Raw genomic sequence first — 19,127 nt, 5'->3', positions numbered from 1 at the left:
TGTGGCACAAGGAAGCTCTTGATAAGAAACGGCCCCTGACTCGATTGAAAATTAATGAGTTAAAATTAATAAAACGGAGCACTGGATCTTATATGTGTCGTGAAGATGGATTGCTGATCATTCTGATACACATTAAACCGGTTAATAGTTCCATATAAAGAATTTATTATGAAAAAGTTAAACACAAAACGCGCATAAAGGATAGAGGATTATTCTGCACCGGTTGAAGAAATGTCTGAAGATTGAGATGTTTGAATATTGTCCGATGACTGTGATCCGGATGATTTCATTTCTACTGAATTCTGTGAATCCTTACTGAATAACAGACGTTGCAACTTTTTTCTGGTCACTTTAAATCCACAGGTCGGACACTGTCTATCATTCTACAAAGCAATACAACTTCATTAATAATCAAATCTTGTATTTTGTTTGAGATATCTGTGGATTGAGAGTGTGAAATTCAGCTGATTTTACACAATTTTAAGCATTATGGATTTAAAGATTTGAAGTGGGCATTACCTTACAAATAATTTTCCAACACGGCAAACAGCAGATGTGATCACAAGTTGCTTTCAATGGAATGTCAGTAACTGATTGACATTTACAACACACATACCCTGAAAGTAACGTACACATAGATGTAATCATTAATCAGATTTCAGCACAAGAAGTGTAGTTGGACTAATTCTTACCGGTTTGTTGTTGATCGTCAGCAACTTGTTTATCACTCGTCACTGATGTTGAAATTCCTTTGTTTAAATGGGTTTGATTGTCGAGTTGACTAGAAATTGTAGACTTAGTACCGGAATTCATTTGGTTTATGGGATCTAACTTTTGTCGTTTTTCCTCTTTAGCTGCAATTCATAGAAAATGTAGCGGGGTCAGGTTGAAATGAGAAAAGTAAAAACTTAAGAAACAGCTACACATTGTACATACTCTCTGACAGGGACTGTAATTTTCTTTTTGATAAACTATGCTCTGGTTTATAACCGCAGTCCAGACCTGTCAACTTGAAACAATATCTCGCGAATTCTTGGCGATCTTTTGTCTTCACAAAACAATAGAATGCTAGAAAAAGTAAATTAATCACAATTAACTTGTATTCTTTAAGATTAGTTTTTCAACTCAATGTAAACCGGTACCTTTAAATAGCTGAGGTTGGTTTGCATCCACGAACACTTTCCTCAGTACAATAATCAATGGAGAAAGTTGACTGGTTTTTGTATAATCCCTCGTGGCCTTTATGAATATTTTGTGAGCTTCAGGATTCAGCGTTTGTTTAACCTGAAAAATTGGGAAATTAAAAGGATCAATTCAGAGAAAGAATTTTGAAATTGTTTCCAACAACGAGAAACAAACCTGAGTAGAATAAGAGGCTATTGTTTGATGAAGTGAACTCGATGGTTCAACAGGCTGTGAATCTGTTTGGTTTGGAAGATTTTGTTTCTCAGACTCCGCAGGTAAAGACTCTACTGCATCAAACGCTCCTTTCTGAAACATACAAGCCATAATCACATTTGTAACAAAAACCAGATAAAATTAGGCAACCGATAAAACTAGGCAACAGATAGACAAGGCAACTAGGCAACCCCCTTTTTAAATCCATGTTTGATCCAAATTTTGTTTTTTCACATTCTGGATATTTCGTAAAAATTTTGCCTTGGAAAACGTCCATCTCAAGCTTCGAATTTCAAAAATTAAGAACATGCAAGCAATTTCAAGGATTGAATGCTCATTTCAGCAGATACGGCGCAAAGGATGGCATATAATATGCCATACTTTACATTGTATCCGCTGAGTGCTGAAGGCAATAGTTCCTCTTGTATCAATCCTAGTGATGCCCCTGCGATCTATTCTACCTTGATGATTTTTATTTTCTTGTTTCTCTTCCTATCCTCCATTCGTTTTTCAAGGGCAGCTTGATCTGATGACATCTACAATTCAAGTGATCAGAACGATTTCATTCCTGTTTGACGACTGGGTATCTATCGTTTAGAATATAAAACAGTACTTACAGCTACAGAACTAGTACTGCAGCAAGGTTCATCAGGGTTACATATCGGTGGTGACTAAATGAAACAAGAAAATGTAGGAATCTACAGCGTGTATAATTGGCGCGAATTGTCAGATATTTCTGTATAAAGATCATCATTCATATTTACATTGTGGGCTTCGAGGGCATTTAATAAACCTTTTCCAATAGGTTCATTTTTAGATTGGGTCGTTCTTTCATACTCGATAGCTAATCTTGCCATACGATCTTCTTCAGCCAAATGATATGGAATATTTTCTGTAAATTGTACGTTTCATATCATGATTTCGTAAACACGAAGATTGGTAGCATCGGTAAGATAAAAACCCACTATTTGAAAATTAAAAGAAATCTAAAATCGAGAATTTATTTATTGAAACAATCTAAAATATAAGAACACGATGTTTCGATCTCACACTAGAGATCATCGTCAGGACGAAGATTGGTAGTGTACTTTGTAGGCTAACGTGATTTTTTTTTCAATACGAACATTCACTACTAATGCATGGCTAATTCTCAGTTAACCTAAAAAATACTACCAGTTTTTAAGTTTACTGATTTGACACAGCTCCTCTAAAGCTCTTCTTATCATATTTCAGTGAAAACGTTTATAGCGATCATTGGATGAAAATAATTCCTACCTTTAGTGTGTACCTGTCTGAGGCTGGATACATGATCCTCAACAGAACTAGCAGTTATTGAAGAGCTGCATGTCCGCGGTTTATTGTACGTCTCACTAACCATGAAGAACCCAGACTGTGAACCTGTTGGTTTTTTCTTCTTTGGGTTTGGTGCTGGAAGCTAATCATGAAAGACAATTAAGAACAAAAGCGACTCACGCATCCCAGGCAAAATTGATCACTTTTTTTTCACTAACCGTTTGCTCCGCATTTTTGAAAAATGTGGCAACGTCGCGTAATATACTTCCAAATGAATCATAAACTTTGAGAGAGGGTCGTATCCAGGCAGGTAACTGAGAACGTGATTGATTACCTCCGAACCTAGAATAAATATAGTTATCCGGACATTCATATTTACCTCATACTGAATTGTATACTCAGAAGCCAGTTCCATAGCTTTCTTTTAAGTTCATTGCCAATTTTCCATCAAATTCTAACCAAGAAGTACAATGGAATTGGATTCAGAATTACAATCATCTCAAACCTTTCGTCGCAGAGTAAAATAGCTCCATAATCTTGTTTATGTCTAATAACTCGACCGATTGCCTGGTTAACAGCACGCGTTGCCTGTTGTCTGTACCACTCCTGACCGCTTAAACGCTAAAAATAAACAACCAACAAAATATTACATCAGGAAACTTAATTCGATTCGAGTTGAATATTACTTTTACTGACCTGTATTTTGTCTACCCTAGTTTGTTGTTTATTTTCATCCAAAAATTTCATTTTCAGCACAACTTTTGGGTCCATACGCGGTGGAAAGGGAAGCCCAGTGATAACTACAGCGCGGCCGTTTATATCCGCAAAATCTAAACCTTCGCTCACCTACAGACAAACTCCTTTCATGATTGTGATTATGAAATACCAGTATCCATTGTTTAGAAGATGATGATACATTACCTTGCCTCGACATACAGCCATGAATATAGCACCATTTAAAGATTGGTCATTGATTTTCTCATAGAATGATTCCATTGCCTATGAAATAATTTTCCACTACTTAAATCTTAAATCAGTATTTTATCATATTTTACTGAATTTTTATTGAATGACTCATAGTATACATACCTGTTGGAAGTCACTTTTCCCCTTTGGTTCAACAAATACCGGCTTATATTGAACGATCCGATTCCATATATTGGATTTCTGATATAAGACGTTAAGACCATCGTTAGAAATAAGAACTAGTTTGCTTCTATAAGATTATCTGTCTACGAGTTTACTTTACCTGCCAGTTCTCAATATTTGTGGCCATAACGATGTAGGATGGAAAGAAAACCAGCAAACCATTGGGTACTAGTCGAGCGAAATTCACTAAAAATTAAAAATTCTAAATCTCAACAAATCACAGCGGAGATCTTTGATGGAAAACTCAGAGATATATCGCACTTACCCAACGCATTTCCTAAAGATTGTTGATATTTTTCATTACTTCTATTATCATAAGATGAATTGAGTTTCGTACCATCTGGACCTTTACTGATCACTGATATCGAGGTCTGATGCGATTCTATTACATGTGGGTTCTCTAATTGTATTGGAAATGGTCTGAAAAATTCGGTAAATTATGGAGATTTTTCATAAATCTCTGAAAAACAGAAAAACTATAAAATTAGATGGTGAATACACTGCGTACATTCCCATCTCTTTACTGAATGAGTCCATTGGCGATAAAGTGCCACTTGTCAAAATAATACATTTAACACCATGTGATTTTAAATCATCCATACTGTGACCAGGGCTAAAGCACCAATAACTCAATGTCCGTCCTGAAAAAAAAATCAAGAATTATTCTCAGTTGATCATGTATGATGTCTGATATCTAATCACAGAAACTAAGATATATTTACCTTGTTTATCAGTAGGTTTGTTAGAAGATGAAGCCCATATATCAACTATATCTTTCTTCTTTTTATAATTCTTTTCCTCTAAAGCTATATGTACCTACCAGAATTTAACACCAGAATTGTTAAGATATCGGATATTTATAAGCCTCATTTTCTGGTTATTCTCCAAATGAAACATACCCTGTATGGTCGCGATACTTCGAGCTGATGCCTATCAACAGATATGCTCTCTCCCGGTTCACGAACAAAAACTATTCTCAATACTTCACATATTTTCGATAATCCAACACCTTTCCTGTGAAATCCATGATTTGCTATAAGTAAAATATCAACATTATATTCCTGATGAAGATCAACATACAAACATTGAAGATTTGATTAGACATACTTTCACTAGTCATGTAAGTTAATATTTTATCAAGAAGTTCAATAGTTGAGTTTTTCGTTGAGTACGTGATTCCAACTTGAGCAAATAATTCAAAAATATAACTGCAAATATAGAAAGGTATTTGATGAATTACATGCATTTTTGTAAATAAGATCCGAATATAATTGTTATCAAACCTACTTTCCAGGTTTAGTTAAACCAGTTCTAGCAGGAACATTAACCGCATCCAAGACCTTCTCCAGATCCATGAAAATACCTGAAATACATGACGACAGCAGTTATACGTGTTTCATTTCATTTGATACTAACCACAAATATTCATTTTCAACTTACTTTTTAAACGGAGACATTCCTCAAGTTCTAGATCAGGCACTGAATTAAAAGATCAAGCTGTCAATATAAAAGGTGACTAGGTAGTGGAGACATCTGGATAAATGACTGGCACTGACACTTACTGACTGCATCATCTGAACTGTATTCTACAGTTGTTCCCGATTCTTTTTCATCATAAAGCTTATTACAAAGTTCTCCAATCTCTTCTATAGCGCTAGCGAGATCGTATGACTTCATATCGAATGATACGCTGTCCTCGCAAATCTTTTCCTATAATCAGACAGCACAGTAAGAAAGATCATTTAAACGCAATCCATAAAGTGTCAAGACTTAGGACATTTATATGAATTATCACCCAATACAATGTAACGATATATCATTGACTATCTTTCATTAATGACATCACTAAGAATACAGCGGTATCTCGGTACGCATCTTCAGTTAAAACTCACCAAATTATGAGCCTCGTCAAATATGATGATGTTATCTTGTAGTTCTATATTATGAGCTCTTCTAGCTTTAGGATCGAGTAGATAATTGTACGGCATGAACAGTATTTCAGCATCGGCTTTCAATTCGCGAGTCATGTAATACGGACAGGTCCTGCAATTCGTAAATCAGATTTCATTGTATAAAAGAAGCGGAAAATTTCTGCGGAAAAAACATCATCAGTGAATTGAAATTCTTTTCATACTTGTGTCTTTCACCGGCCTTCACCAAATCCTCAATATCCATTACTTTATCGGTGAAATTATCTTTAGCTTCTGAAAAGGAAGATTTGTCCCACGAGAGATGACGGCTATAAACATATGTTATTATTGAGACATAAAATATTACAGACATTGACTGCATCTGAAGCAGACTGTATATCTTAAACAGCAGTTTATAAGCATCATTTATTGGCAAATTTGTCGATGGCAAAATAGACAAATTGATGCACCTCATTCACAGTATACCGATGGTCTGGGTGAACATATTCTTCATTAAAGTTCGTGCTCAAATTCAATAGCGAATGACATCATAAAATCATTGATTTCTCATCAATCAATGGTTGAGTCAGCAGTTATTGAGTACACATTTTTTTTACGAATGAATATCTGCGAATGAATGATCATAGTCACCCATTCTATAGAAGCATTATACATTATATTGAATTCATTTAAAAATAACGTATAACCATTTATCTTCATACAAACAAACCCACTTAATTCGGACCGACTTCATCCCGATTTTGGTCTTATCCGGAAATTATTTGCAGTCCATTTGTTCATCGATATAGGCCTACAACAAAATGAATTTTAATCCGGTTTTCCCCTAAACCTGACGAATTTTGTTTGTCCCAAATGATCAGAATTAAGCGGGTTCTACTGTACTATGATTCCGTCAAATTTCCAAAGAAAATAAACGAATGCTTACTTTCGACTGTGTTATAGAAGAAACACGTTCGAGCTGCTACCTTCGCTCTACACATGTGCACCTTAAAAAAATACATAAACATCTTTTATCCGTGAATAATGACAAATATATCGCATTCAATATCTATATATGAATATGCATAAAAATAAGGGATGAATTTTGAAAGAAATTTGACCAGAAATTCAGGCGAAAGAGGCAGATATGATCGGGAATCGAATAACTAATTATGTATGAAGGAATAATGGATTAGTCAGAGAGCGAGTGTGAGAGAGCCAGTAGAGTTCTGATACAGCCAGTGCACACACTCTTTTACTGTCTAGACATTCAGAGAGAGAGGAGAGAGGCGTGTTCACTCTGTGCTTGTAGGATTTTAACACGGAATGAATATAAGACATTGACAGGTAAATAGATTTGTATATAAATCATACAGTTTTGTGTTGCTAATTTTCAATCGTTTTTTTATTGCACGAAAAAAAACAAAGCTGTATTTTGATTTCAGGTAACAGATGGGTTGATGGGATGGGCGGCTTAGATAATGTATTGAAATCAAATTCTTTGCTTTCTTTTGTTTACCGGTAAATCAGATTCTAAAATCTACTCATCTTAACGGTAGTTTTGGCTTAAGCAAAAATTATAGTAGTGCATTTGAAAGGAACGGATGGGGATTAGATATCGTCGATAATGGCGCAAAGAAGTCGATTGTATCAGTCTGTCTGGGGGTGGGGTGTAGTTAGTCTGCATCGGTTAACAACAATTAGCATCAGTCGGAACAATTACCGAATTTTATGACCATGTCTCTGACAATAAAATGACGGTTTATTGTTATGAAGTAACCATGAATTAGACTGCGCTTAACAAACAAACAAGGGTGTATCCAGATGAGGAACACATTTTTATTCAATTCGAATTCAGTAGAATATTTTCATGACAGTAAAAATCAAATCAAATTTGATATATATGTGTAACATGAATTTTGGTTCTAATCGAAAAAAAACCCTGTTTCGTACCCAGCCTGAGTGGTGTGTTTGTGTTTTATAAGGGTAATTCCTTATTTTAAGATAAAAGGGCTAGAATGATTAAAAACATTTTTGGTTGAGTCGTTGTGATTGCTGCACAATGGAGGCCAGAATGTTGATACTGTGATAAATATCATATAAAAATATCTTGTCAAATTGATAAAACTGGAAAACAATTCATATCCTGCCCTCATCACATTTATAGGACGACGTGCAAAGTAAAATGAATGGTCCAGTCTATACAAGTCACAAGTCCTGCTAGTAAAATACAGTGATGCGATAGCTTTTAATGATGACATTTATCAGTGAATGAATGAATGAGCTATTGGATTAAAACAACGGTTAATCAGTATTAGTAGTCAGTTAGTCAGTGAGGGATTGCTCCAGACACACAATCATCCGCCCGTCATCATCCAATGAACACAAACTGTTGCTCCGGTGATCATTCTTATTCCGGTCACCATGGTTACGATGAAACAGGGATCTTGCGCGTCATGTAAAAACGGGCGAACACATTTTTGAGAGAGTGATAACTACAAGCAGCTCCTGAGAGAATATCACGTGGTATTTCTCACTTTCAGAACAGTCAAATCTCTATCAGATACATATGAGTCAGACGTAGAGTCACTGCATGTAGTGGTCTCTAGTGACCGATGTAATAAGAAACTGATGGTTCCCCTGTTAAGTGCACTCCATACATCACTATCAAATCCTCATGCTATTCACTCTCTGATATAACACATCTCCAAAAATAATTCTTAAACCAAATGACAGCCTATTCAATGCAATATTTTGAAATTCTCAATGAAAAAACCTTTTCAGGGTATTTCAATATAATGTTTGATTGTCGCAGAATTTAGTGAATATAGTTTTTATAGAATTATATAAATCACTACAAATTCAAAAGTATTAAAACAACAATGTTTGATTTAAAGATTATGATAAGAATTGATTTCGCCTTTTCTTCAGATATAAATCATCAAACATTGGGTTAATGATGTATCACCGTGGCAACAGGTTTCAGCGGAATGTCTGAGTCAAGTCTGCGTGACACGACCCGATATACTGAGCTCTGAACTCCGAGTAACACTTCTCGATTATTGGCTCGAAAGAGTTGAATTTAAGGTCAAAATGACTCGGACCCGAATTGACTTCAAATTTCATTTTCATTCAGTGATCAGTTTCAGAAAATCATAGTTTTACTATCAAGTACTTAAGACTGACTACTATTGATATTCATGCATTTCAATCTATAATCTATGACTCAGAGAGGGGATCATTGTTGGACCACACTTTCTGAGTAATTAATTTGAAGATTGAGTGATAATGTATTCTACAACAGTCCATGCAATGTTCAACCTTGTGAATCACGCTTGACCTGTTGGGTGTGAGTAAATACAAGATCTGCTTTTATGACAAAATGAAGAAAATCTTGCTACTTTAAATGTACAAATGCACCACACATTTTTGAATATGAAAATATATCAAGACTTTTTTGATTAACATATTGAATGGTTAAAGTGTGTAATCTTTTAATGGATTTAACCCTCAACAGTCATCAGCAACCATTCCCTGGACAACTGAACTACGATAGCGATTATAATAGGATTGATGGCCCTTAAATACATATTTAAATGAATTCCCAGGGCTGTCATATAAACACAGTTAACAGGTTGAATATTGAGTGATTTGGGAGAGCTGATCGTCGCTGCTCGCAGGGACAGATTACTGCTCGATCCAAGGTCTCCTCGATGACTCATTCTGTTTCAGCATTCAACAGATTCATGATTCACATCACATTATCATCATCCTACCGCAGCTGCAGGCAGCGCTGCATCTAATGGAACTCCGCCAAAAGCAAGCCTTATATGTACATCAAATGCTGCCACAATCTATACATATATTACAAGCTTCCATAAACGAGAGATTTAGAAATTCTTACAGATGGGTCAATCATCCGGGGCAAGATCTGGATGGTCTACCAAATTTTTAGAGCAAATGACAGTGCCATTTTGACTGAAAAAATATCATTTTTCCCAAATTTTTGACAAAATGCCTTTGTTTTGCAGAAACTGGCCTTTTCAGGTTTTCATTGATAACAAACCCTGAAATACTACCAAACCCGCCTAACATCAGGTTTTTTTTTTGAGATGGAACATCCATATTTCAGGGGTTAACTGTAAAATACCTGTAGATGAAAGGGGCACTCAATATTTGAAGGTGTTACGAAAGTCTCATTAGACCCCCCTATGTCCCCCTCTGTCAATGATATTGATTATTACCTTAGCGGTGTTACTTTGCTCCTGGCGAACCGTAGGATTAATGCATAATTGTTCTCTTGATCCGATAACGCAAGCTTTAAACCTGAAATCGAAATCCTTTACTACAAAACACGGAATCAGAACGAAATTTCACTGAGACTGTTGTCGAGAACATTGATATTTACGTGTTATAAGCAGTACGCTTTAATTCCTGCATCGCTTGACTCAGTTGCGTATGGGTACGTGAGGCATAGATTATTTTCGGTTGTGCTAAAAATCATAAGATCTTTTAAGATTAACAGAAATCCTATGAGTAAATGATTGCAATTTTTAATAGGCAGTGAATAAAAAACCTGCACTATTGACGATGAACTGTGAAAAATCTGTTTAACTGATGCCTTTTGGATAAAATACTTCTTCAGAGATTATATATATATATATTACAATGAATGAATTTAGGAAAAATAAAATGTTTCAAACAAATCTAAATTTTGATTATTAGCTGAATGAATGAATTACCTTTTCCATCCCAGCCTCCAGTTGCTTCAGAAAGTCCTTTCAACAAAGCAGCGCCACCAGTTATCTGTTCAGGATCATCATAATCCGTCCATGAAATACCTTTTCTGGCAACAATTTCGGCTTTTTTACTCGACAGCCAAGCTAAAGACGCGCACAATAGACACAGCGTTTTACCAGTTCCCGTCGGACTTTCAAGAATGCCATTGTCACCCTGAAATATCAATGCAAAATGAATATATTACCCGAACTCGAGGATGGAAAGAGCAACATTTTTTAATTCATTCTCACCTTCTGTAAACACTGTATAACTTTCGTCATATAGTCCACCTGACATGGATAGGGATCAAATGGAAATTCTATATTCACACCAAGAACGTTTACGTTTGGCATCTCGTCTTATGTTCCTGTTGTTTGTAGATAGAAAGCCCTGACTAAGAGCGGTGTGACTGAATTGAGTCTAATTCCAACTAAACTTTTAGCCGAATTATTGGGTTTAAACCTCCGCGAACAACAACGCCGGCTACTCACTATTACTGTCTGTCACAGCACTCCAGCAGTGAGGAGTCAGACTCACTCCTCTGTCTTCTGTTCTAGTTCTAGAGGAAAGAGAAATGCCCATTTATACCGATTGCGCTTTAAAATGAAGCTCATTAGATTAGGTTTAGATTTTCAATATCATACTGACCACACCTGACTCTACTCGAGTCGAAGTACGACGTGTAGATCGCAGAAAATATGTTTGAATTTGGAACCCGGAAGCGCCATAACCCGGAAATGAAATGATTACAGCGACAGCGGAACAACCGTTTCTAAATACTCGCGTGCCAGTGTAGGGTTTAATTAATCGGGATTCGAACCCGGTCGTAAGTCACCGTTATTTCACACTTGAGCGAATTTTGCCGGCAACCATTTAAACTGCTCGTAGCACGTGACCTGGTGGCGCTGAAGTTAACTGGTCCAGGCAGTCAGTGGTCGGGTCGCTGTGTAAAAGTGGTTTTCATTTAAAAAGGTCTGTGAAGCTTGTTTTATCTGATTTGAATGAGTTTTAACTCATAGCTCATATAGAATACTTTTTAATGAATTAAAATAGGTTCACATATGGATAGAATCGAAAATGTATGATACATACAAAAGACAAGTCAAGTGAAAAAATTGAGCGCACTTCCAAATTCCAAATGTGATTTATTACGCCAGCTAGCTAGTGGTAGGGATTTCAGGTTGAAAATTTATATGTGTCCTATGTGTATTTTTAATAGCTTAAATGAAAGAAGGGGGTAATATAAACATACAGAATCAAAATCGGCCAAGCGGTTCAAAAGTTATAAGTAATTGAAGGGCGGAAATTTTGGGTATTTTTAGTGGGTGACCAGCTTGTCACAATTTGATAGACCTAGTAGATGGATTACACCAGTATCCCAGTATATAAACAGATAAAGTAAAGTGAGCTAATTAAACACAGTAAATTACCTTCCCACTTCAATATTAAATCAATGTGCAGCAATTTTCCAAATTTTTCCGATTATAAAGAAGTTTATCGTTCCATCGTGATGAATATTTGACAGTAAGTTGAGAGCGGGAGGTTCGACCATGTGGTGGCGACCAAGGACTTGAGACTTTGAGAAGGACCGCAGCATTTTCAGTGTAACTGCCTAAACTGGTGATGGTTTAATAGTACACCGTCAATGACTGTTGTAGCTTGTTGTTAGTCTCTATGAAATGGTGATATATGTGCATATAATAGTTTTTATCAAAAAAATCTTACTCTCTATAGCAATTAGTTGGTAGCCTTTCATTCCCTGCCTGTGTATCTAATTTCTGATTGATGATACATTGTTTGTTTCTAATCCAATTGCAATATAAACAAGGTTCCACTATATTTGGGATTCATGTACACACATGAGTTTTTATGGAATCTGTGATCTCGATCTCGACGCTGAGTAATCTTTAAAAGGCATATAACGACGTGATGTAGGGCTATGAGGAGAGGCCGAGGACTGGCAAAATGCCTTTATTTGAAGTTGATTTTTTCAGATCTGAAAATTAAATTTGTCTTCTGTCATGCGATTGTGGCCTACATGAATAAACTCAGTGGTTTGTTGTGTGATAACGTAAACCCTATCCATTGAACCAGGCATTAATTCAATAAACATGGTCTGGAATTTTTCCATCAGGTATCACTTGACCTACAATTGTAAAACATGTTCGAGAGCCCCAGAACCTGGCGTAGACTATAACACAGTGGTGCATATAGTCAGCACAGCTGCCTGTGTATAGAGGAGTATCGGAGGAACTTGTATTGTGTAAAAACAGGATTTATAGAATCTGAATCTTTCTTGCATAGGTGTGGAGAACACAGGGTAGAGGCGATTAGCATAATACAGTAGACTCTTCTTAACTCGAATGTTTTTCAGGTTAAACTCGAACAAAAATCTTAGGGTCATCGCAACAGAATGTGATTTATATTCCATTGTCCAACTCAAAACAAAAATCAACTGGTTCCAACTGATTTGAATTAGGAGGGGTCTACTGTACTGTATCTACGAGTTGAACTGCATTTCATCGTACAAACACATTTTCTTTCTTTGTTTCGGGGCCTAGAAGAAAAACTGTGCTAATCTTCGGAGGTCTTTGTACTTTGTAGGTTTTTGTTGAGCTTGAGTGTTTAAAGGAACGGACGCGGAATGGCTTCAGGTAAGAATCGCTATTATATTCCGAATGAAGTAAAACAGAGGAAAAAGGGTTTTTTCTGTTGTGGCATAGAACATAGGTTATCAGAAAAACAGTTTTTGTTAAAGTCACTGTAATTACTAAAAGAGAAGATGAAACATTGAACATTTCTCTACTGTTTCGTCATGGACGTATTTACAAGTTTTAACTAGTCCATGGTTTTGTAGGGGAAAAATATATTATAGTTCATGACTAATACATTCATCAGCGCGATCTACTACTAGTATATAACAATACATTGCATAATACGTATAAATGTTAATTTTTAAGAAGGTTTGAATAAAACAGCAGATGTTCATGTTCTACTCTGTATAGCCTATGTCTGTAGGATAAATCAATGTTGATTTGTTAATGGTTTTTGTCTATAGATACATTTTTTCTATATCAAGTTCGTTATATATTGATTGAGCTGTATGAAGCGAGTTGAAATACGGTCCGTGTTATAATGATAATATAAAATCACATAATACCATGGAAAACATTTCCTCGAGCGAATCTTATTTAATGTTTGACTAGGCCCGGCCCTATACAGAAATAAGATTTTTACAACTAAATTATTCTTCTTAATTAGTGTCTTTATTCTGGATTGCATATATCTTGCAATTTGAAGTTTAGTTTTCCTGAGGATGACTATAAGAATAAAGTGGAAACGTTGAATAAGATATTGGCTCATGGAAACATTTCAGATTTTTTTCTTGTATATTATTGGATTTTATATGATTGTTGAATCTGTAGTCGGTGGTGCTGTTTATTTATTACATTTTACTTCTTAATGTCATAATTTCAGTAACTGCATTAGATCTAATGCGCATGTGTACGAATACTGCGAGTAAATTTGGTCAGATCTCTTCAATATTTTTTGTTTCCGTTTTCTGAAGAAAATGTCTGGTTTGCAACAATAATGAGGTCAATAATTTGATGATTAAGATGGTTTATGAATAGTTGATGTATTTTTGATGATGATAATCATGCATTTTCCCCGATTGCCGATTGTTGCCACTTTCAATTATTTTCTATAAAAATGGATATTTTTTTCTCCTGTTGCGCTGCATGCTTACAAACAGTTGGCTACAGTTTTAATTTGGTACAAAAGAAGTCATACTCATTTCAATGTAAGTAACGTTAAGTAGAAACTAGAATCATTTCACTCATTTTCTTTTACTTAAATATCTACTCGATACCTGTTGGCAGTTGTTCTTGCAAAATTCAAAAATTCTGATACAATTAAAGGGCAGGGAAAATGCATGGTGGCTGTCAATGATGAAAGGTTATCAGTGATTTACTTTGCCTCGTAATACTCGGTGGTAACTGTTTTTACAATGGTACTTACTGAAGTAACTCTCTCTTAGCAATCGACTTATGGAATAAACTTTCCTAAAGTTTTAAAAAGCGAATTAATCATTGAACTGATCAATTTAGGTGATTTCCGTTCAACGCGATTAGAATCACTGTCGAAAAACTAATGCGAAAAACTGTTGAATGAAAATGTCGTATTTCAGTGTGCGAATGGTTTATGAGTTTCCGGATTTGTTGCGGTAAATCGAGTATAAGTGGTTCTAAACTTCATCCAGCCGAGGCTCATCTTTACGATGCTGTTATTGTATGGAGAGGTATTGATCATCAACGCGTGGAATATCGCTGCACGTCGTCATTTGTTTTAAATCCGTTAATGTGACGATTATTTTTCAGCTTTCGTTGTCGTTTATTTTCTATTTCGTCGATGTCGTGTCGTCAACACATGATTATATTTTTTTCCTCCGAAAATTTCTCAGTCTTCTTTTTTACTCACTCTTTCGTAGATAGCCGTAGAAATTTCTCTTCTATACTCGACACTTATTTATTTGCTTTCAGAACAAAAGTAGAAAATGTTTTTCGATGAGTTATGAAATAGTCAATAGGAAACAACTGGGGCGGATCGAGGGTCGATATGAGATCATCAAAATATTGACTGCAACTTTATGAAAAGGCGTATTTTCAAAAAGGATGCGATCATGTCAGGAAACTGTTAGTAGGAATTTCTGATGAAAAGGCTGCTGCCAGGATGCCCTTTTCCATTTGTGATATCCTTATATGTTGCTCCTGGATCCGCCCTGACACTGACTTTTTGAAGAAATAAAGATCTTTTGAAAATCGATCTTTTTTAGAGGAAAACAATTTTGCATCCGATCGATTGAGTTTCTTTTTACCGACTTAAAATCCTTTTCTCTCATCCCATTAAATTAGGCCTATATTTTCTCGGTTTGATTGTACACAAAACTTGGGCTCACATTTTCTCCTAAGTCCTGATAAACACATTTTCACTTACAGTAAAATCAGAGATCTTACAGATTGGGAAATTCTGACTCTTTTCCTAGAAAATCAGGGAAATGAATGCTAGTCATGAATGGCACAAAGAACCATTTGAGAAGATTCTCCGGGATATCTTATAATTTTATCGGAGAATTGGATTCCCTGATCTTTAAGAACGCTGTTCAATGTTTTTAAGTTTTCGTTGAACGAGTTTTTAAATGAAACTGAACGATTAACGATTGTATCTCGGTAGAAACGACCAAACAGAAGACCGGAGGTGTCGCTTACGACGTCATCTTAAAACCAGCGACTACAGACAGTCCTCGTCCACCATCACCGCCTAAAGAACCGATTGTGTTATCAGCGGAAGAAATTGAACGTAAACAGAAAGAAGCGACGGAACGAAGAATTGTACGTGAGATATTCAGTAAAAAGGGGAGCTGAATTTCATTCGTTCGTCTACGTAAAAATACATCGATGTATTATTTTATTTTTCATTCAGAAAAAGGAGCAGCAGAAACTAGAGTCTCTTAAAGAAGAGGTAAAAATGACCCCCCCCCCTTTCAATTGCCTGATTTAAAAAAGACTAGATATTAGGGATAGTTAAAAAATGCCATGCCTCTACACAGGGGAAGGTGGGTTAGCAGGAAACCAGGGGATTTTGTGGTAAATACTTCTTGTTAGGGGGGGGGGGGGGGTCATACACAAGATTTTGCCGATTTGTAAGCATCATGAAGGAAGTTGACTTTTTTCCCTCTCGCATCGATGCATACTTCATGAATGGCCCTTATTTGGTGAGTTGTTTCCGCAATTATCAATAATTCATCGTTATTCGAACATGAATAGGAACGAAAACGTAAAGAAGTTCGTCTGTCCGGAGAAATGAAAATCGAAAAGAAAGCGGAAGAGATTAAACAAAAAGTGCAATCGGACATAACGGCAGCGGCTGAGAGGAGAGAAGCGATGCTTAAACAGATTCAGGAGAAAATTAGAGAACATGTATGTCTTATCAACTTGTAACTCCTACTGCGCTGTTCGAGTTTATCGTCTATTTGATTGATTCTTTTTAAAGGAAAAGAAAGTATTCGAAGTTCGTCAGAGTAACGAAAAATGGGCTGCCGAATTGAAGAATAGAATCGACACGAAAATTACTGAGAAACAGGCGAAAAGAGACGCGATCCTGACATCTTTACAGCAGCGTCTACGTGAACATGTAAGTACATCGTACCGTAATAAATACTGTACTGAATGGCATTTTAACTATGATTCCTGTTAGAGCTTTCTCTTAATATTCCTCTTATTTCCTAAAATCTCTAATGGTTATTTTTTTTTTTTTTAGGAAAAACATATTGAAGACGTTCGCACTTCAAGCGCGAACAAAAATAAGGAGTTGGAGAAAACAATAGTTGCAAGCATGGAACGTGTGTTGAAAAAGAAAGAGGACCAAATAAACGCTTTAGTCGAGAAACTGAAGGAACATGTGAGCATTTATCATGATTATTTGACGATATAAATGAATACAGCGAAACTCCTATTATTATCCTCTAACAACTTACACATCCAAATTGATACTCAAAAATAAGTGATGTGCCTGCCTGTAGCATGAGACATTTCTTGTGTAACTGGAACTCCCCTGGAAAAACTTTGAAAATTTTATGCTCAGATTTGGTGAGGAAGGTCTACATAAATAATCATTTTTGATATACATGTAATAGTTGTTAGTTCGATACGTTTCAACTTGATAATTCCTTTTGATCAAAAACGAGTGGAATTGAACTTATTGCGGGGGTTCATTTGAATCATCCACCCCCTCATCCCCCCTCATCCCCATGCTATGGGCCTCTCGAGCAAGTTTCAGCATGTAACGTACATGTATTAGTATCGTGTAAATTAAATTCAAGTAATATTTCTCGGATGATTTTAGGATCGTCATGTGGAAGAAGTACGTCAGAATCGTCACAGCGGCGATGTCGAAGCCATGGAAGTTTCAGCTGCTACCGCTAGTAGTTAAACATCCGTCGTTCGTCGCTACTACGGATGAAGAGCAGATTGATCCAGCTCGGATTGTAATATTGTTATCGCGCTGTTTAAAATTTATAGACAGTTTGTTTAATAATCGGATATTTTGTGCTGAATTTATATAGTTATTCTAGTGCTTGTCACAAGATGGCGTGCGCATCGTGTTGTCGCGCTGGTGACGCTGCCCTTGTCTCATTATAGTCGTTAGCTTGAATCTCGATTGATTCATTTTCCTCCCACCAGGTGGGGATACCTGTCTCATTCCCGCATTAATGTCGTCTTGTATCACTATAAAATAGATGTCAAATGAAAAAACATAATAGTAATGAAGAGAATCCTTTCTCTCTCTCTCTCTGTACAAAACATTCAATTTGTACATAATATTGTAATTGATGTGTTTAAGTAAAGGTTTTGTATGATTTATACATAATTTATAGCGTTCAAAGCCATAAATATTTTCAACAGCTTCCGGACGAAAATGTAGCCAGCATGAAATGCAAACCGGTTTATAAAATCGAATTAGAAATACTTTGCTCTACTATTGTTGTATTCGATCATCTATCACTTAGCAACTAGAATCTCCGATCGATTGTACGTAGCTTAGGCAACGAAAGCTTCTAATCTTTGAAGAATTATCGACTAAAAACTGCTGGATTTAAGTATTTATGCAAAAGAACGCCATCTTCTGAGTGCGAGATTAACCGGAACGGCCCGTTTTCCGTTTGTTCACGATGCGTTTTGTGCTTTATTCGACTTTTTATTTTTTCTATGACAAATTTTTGTAAATACGTGTAATCAAAATTGGTATTGAGAACTTTGCAATTGTTGCTTCTATATCTTTGTCGCCGTGTCATTCGGACATGAAACTGTTTTAGGGGTCACAGTGGCTGTCTGGACTCGATTCAAGGACAATGTCATTTTAAAATGCCTCGTGTGTTCATATCTTTAGAATAAACATTCCGTCTTCATTTCCAATTCTGCTAAATAAATTGGTTCCGCATAAATTCATAATTTCTTTCCATGGATAGCTTCAATTTTTCTAGTTTACGAAAAATGCGTGGTTGTAAAATTTGGACGATGCCTTGTTTGAAAATTCAATAAAATCATTTTGCATGGTATTATTGACAATTGTTGTAGTTTTCTTGTGGATATCTTTCTAAAAGGAATTAAGCCCATATTATCCGGTTGTTGTAGTTTTCTTGTGGATATCTTTCTAAAAGGAATTAAGCCCATATTATCCGGTTGTTGTAGTTTCTTGTGGATATCTTTCAAAAAGGAATTAAGCCCATATTATCCGGTTGTTGTAGTTTTCTTGTGGATATCTTTCTAAAAGAAATTAAGCCCATATTATCCGGTTGTTGTAGTTTTCTTGTGGATATCTATCTAAAAGGAATTAAGCCCATATTATCCGGTTGTTGTAGTTTTCTTGTGGATATCTTTCAAAAAGGAATTAAGCCCATATTATCCGGTTGTTGTAGTTTTCTTGTGGATATCTATCTAAAAGGAATTAAGCCCATATTATCCGGTTGTTGTAGTTTTCTTGTGGATATCTTTCAAAAAGGAATTAAGCCCATATTATCCGGTTGTTGTAGTTTTCTTG

General features: G+C 35.9%; 2 protein-coding genes across 9 annotated transcripts; one reads left to right on the top strand and one right to left on the bottom strand.

The window, feature by feature from the left end:
* Window positions 1-194: 194 nt before the first annotated feature.
* LOC141900541 (regulator of telomere elongation helicase 1-like) lies at window positions 195-11,239 on the bottom strand. The gene is made up of 32 exons (XM_074787472.1): window positions 11,178-11,239; window positions 10,781-11,088; window positions 10,493-10,703; window positions 10,159-10,243; window positions 9,995-10,076; window positions 6,697-6,757; window positions 5,975-6,044; window positions 5,733-5,883; window positions 5,403-5,550; window positions 5,281-5,319; window positions 5,128-5,203; window positions 4,948-5,048; window positions 4,740-4,873; window positions 4,563-4,656; window positions 4,349-4,481; window positions 4,106-4,260; window positions 3,941-4,026; window positions 3,781-3,858; window positions 3,613-3,690; window positions 3,388-3,537; window positions 3,197-3,312; window positions 2,910-3,033; window positions 2,674-2,833; window positions 2,163-2,290; window positions 2,016-2,069; window positions 1,860-1,934; window positions 1,360-1,491; window positions 1,143-1,284; window positions 937-1,068; window positions 693-854; window positions 520-617; window positions 195-383 (listed from the first exon to the last, which is right to left on the bottom strand). The coding sequence occupies exons 2-32, from the start codon at window positions 10,880-10,882 to the stop codon at window positions 210-212; spliced, it is 3,531 nt and encodes a 1,176-aa protein (XP_074643573.1). The 5' UTR covers window positions 10,883-11,088; window positions 11,178-11,239; the 3' UTR covers window positions 195-209.
* Window positions 6,987-18,645, top strand: LOC141900542 (uncharacterized). Of its 8 annotated transcripts, none has more exons than XM_074787476.1 (9): window positions 6,987-7,097; window positions 13,134-13,183; window positions 14,719-14,829; window positions 15,762-15,919; window positions 16,011-16,049; window positions 16,355-16,507; window positions 16,581-16,721; window positions 16,848-16,988; window positions 17,433-18,645. In XM_074787476.1, the coding sequence occupies exons 2-9, from the start codon at window positions 13,174-13,176 to the stop codon at window positions 17,517-17,519; spliced, it is 840 nt and encodes a 279-aa protein (XP_074643577.1). In that variant the 5' UTR covers window positions 6,987-7,097; window positions 13,134-13,173; the 3' UTR covers window positions 17,520-18,645. The 8 variants fall into 8 exon arrangements, with proteins under 8 accessions (XP_074643577.1, XP_074643583.1, XP_074643574.1 ...); XM_074787473.1 differs by lacking the exon at window positions 6,987-7,097 and adding an exon at window positions 11,387-11,501; XM_074787477.1 differs by lacking the exon at window positions 6,987-7,097 and adding an exon at window positions 12,721-12,833.
* The last annotated feature ends 482 nt before the right edge of the window (window positions 18,646-19,127 follow it).

The sequence above is a fragment of the Tubulanus polymorphus genome, chromosome 2 (genome assembly GCF_964204645.1).
Source record: "Tubulanus polymorphus chromosome 2, tnTubPoly1.2, whole genome shotgun sequence".
Lineage (NCBI taxonomy): Eukaryota > Metazoa > Nemertea > Palaeonemertea > Tubulaniformes > Tubulanidae > Tubulanus > Tubulanus polymorphus.
The sequence above is the reverse complement of the archived record's forward strand: the minus strand, read 5'-3'. Positions and strand labels throughout refer to the sequence as shown.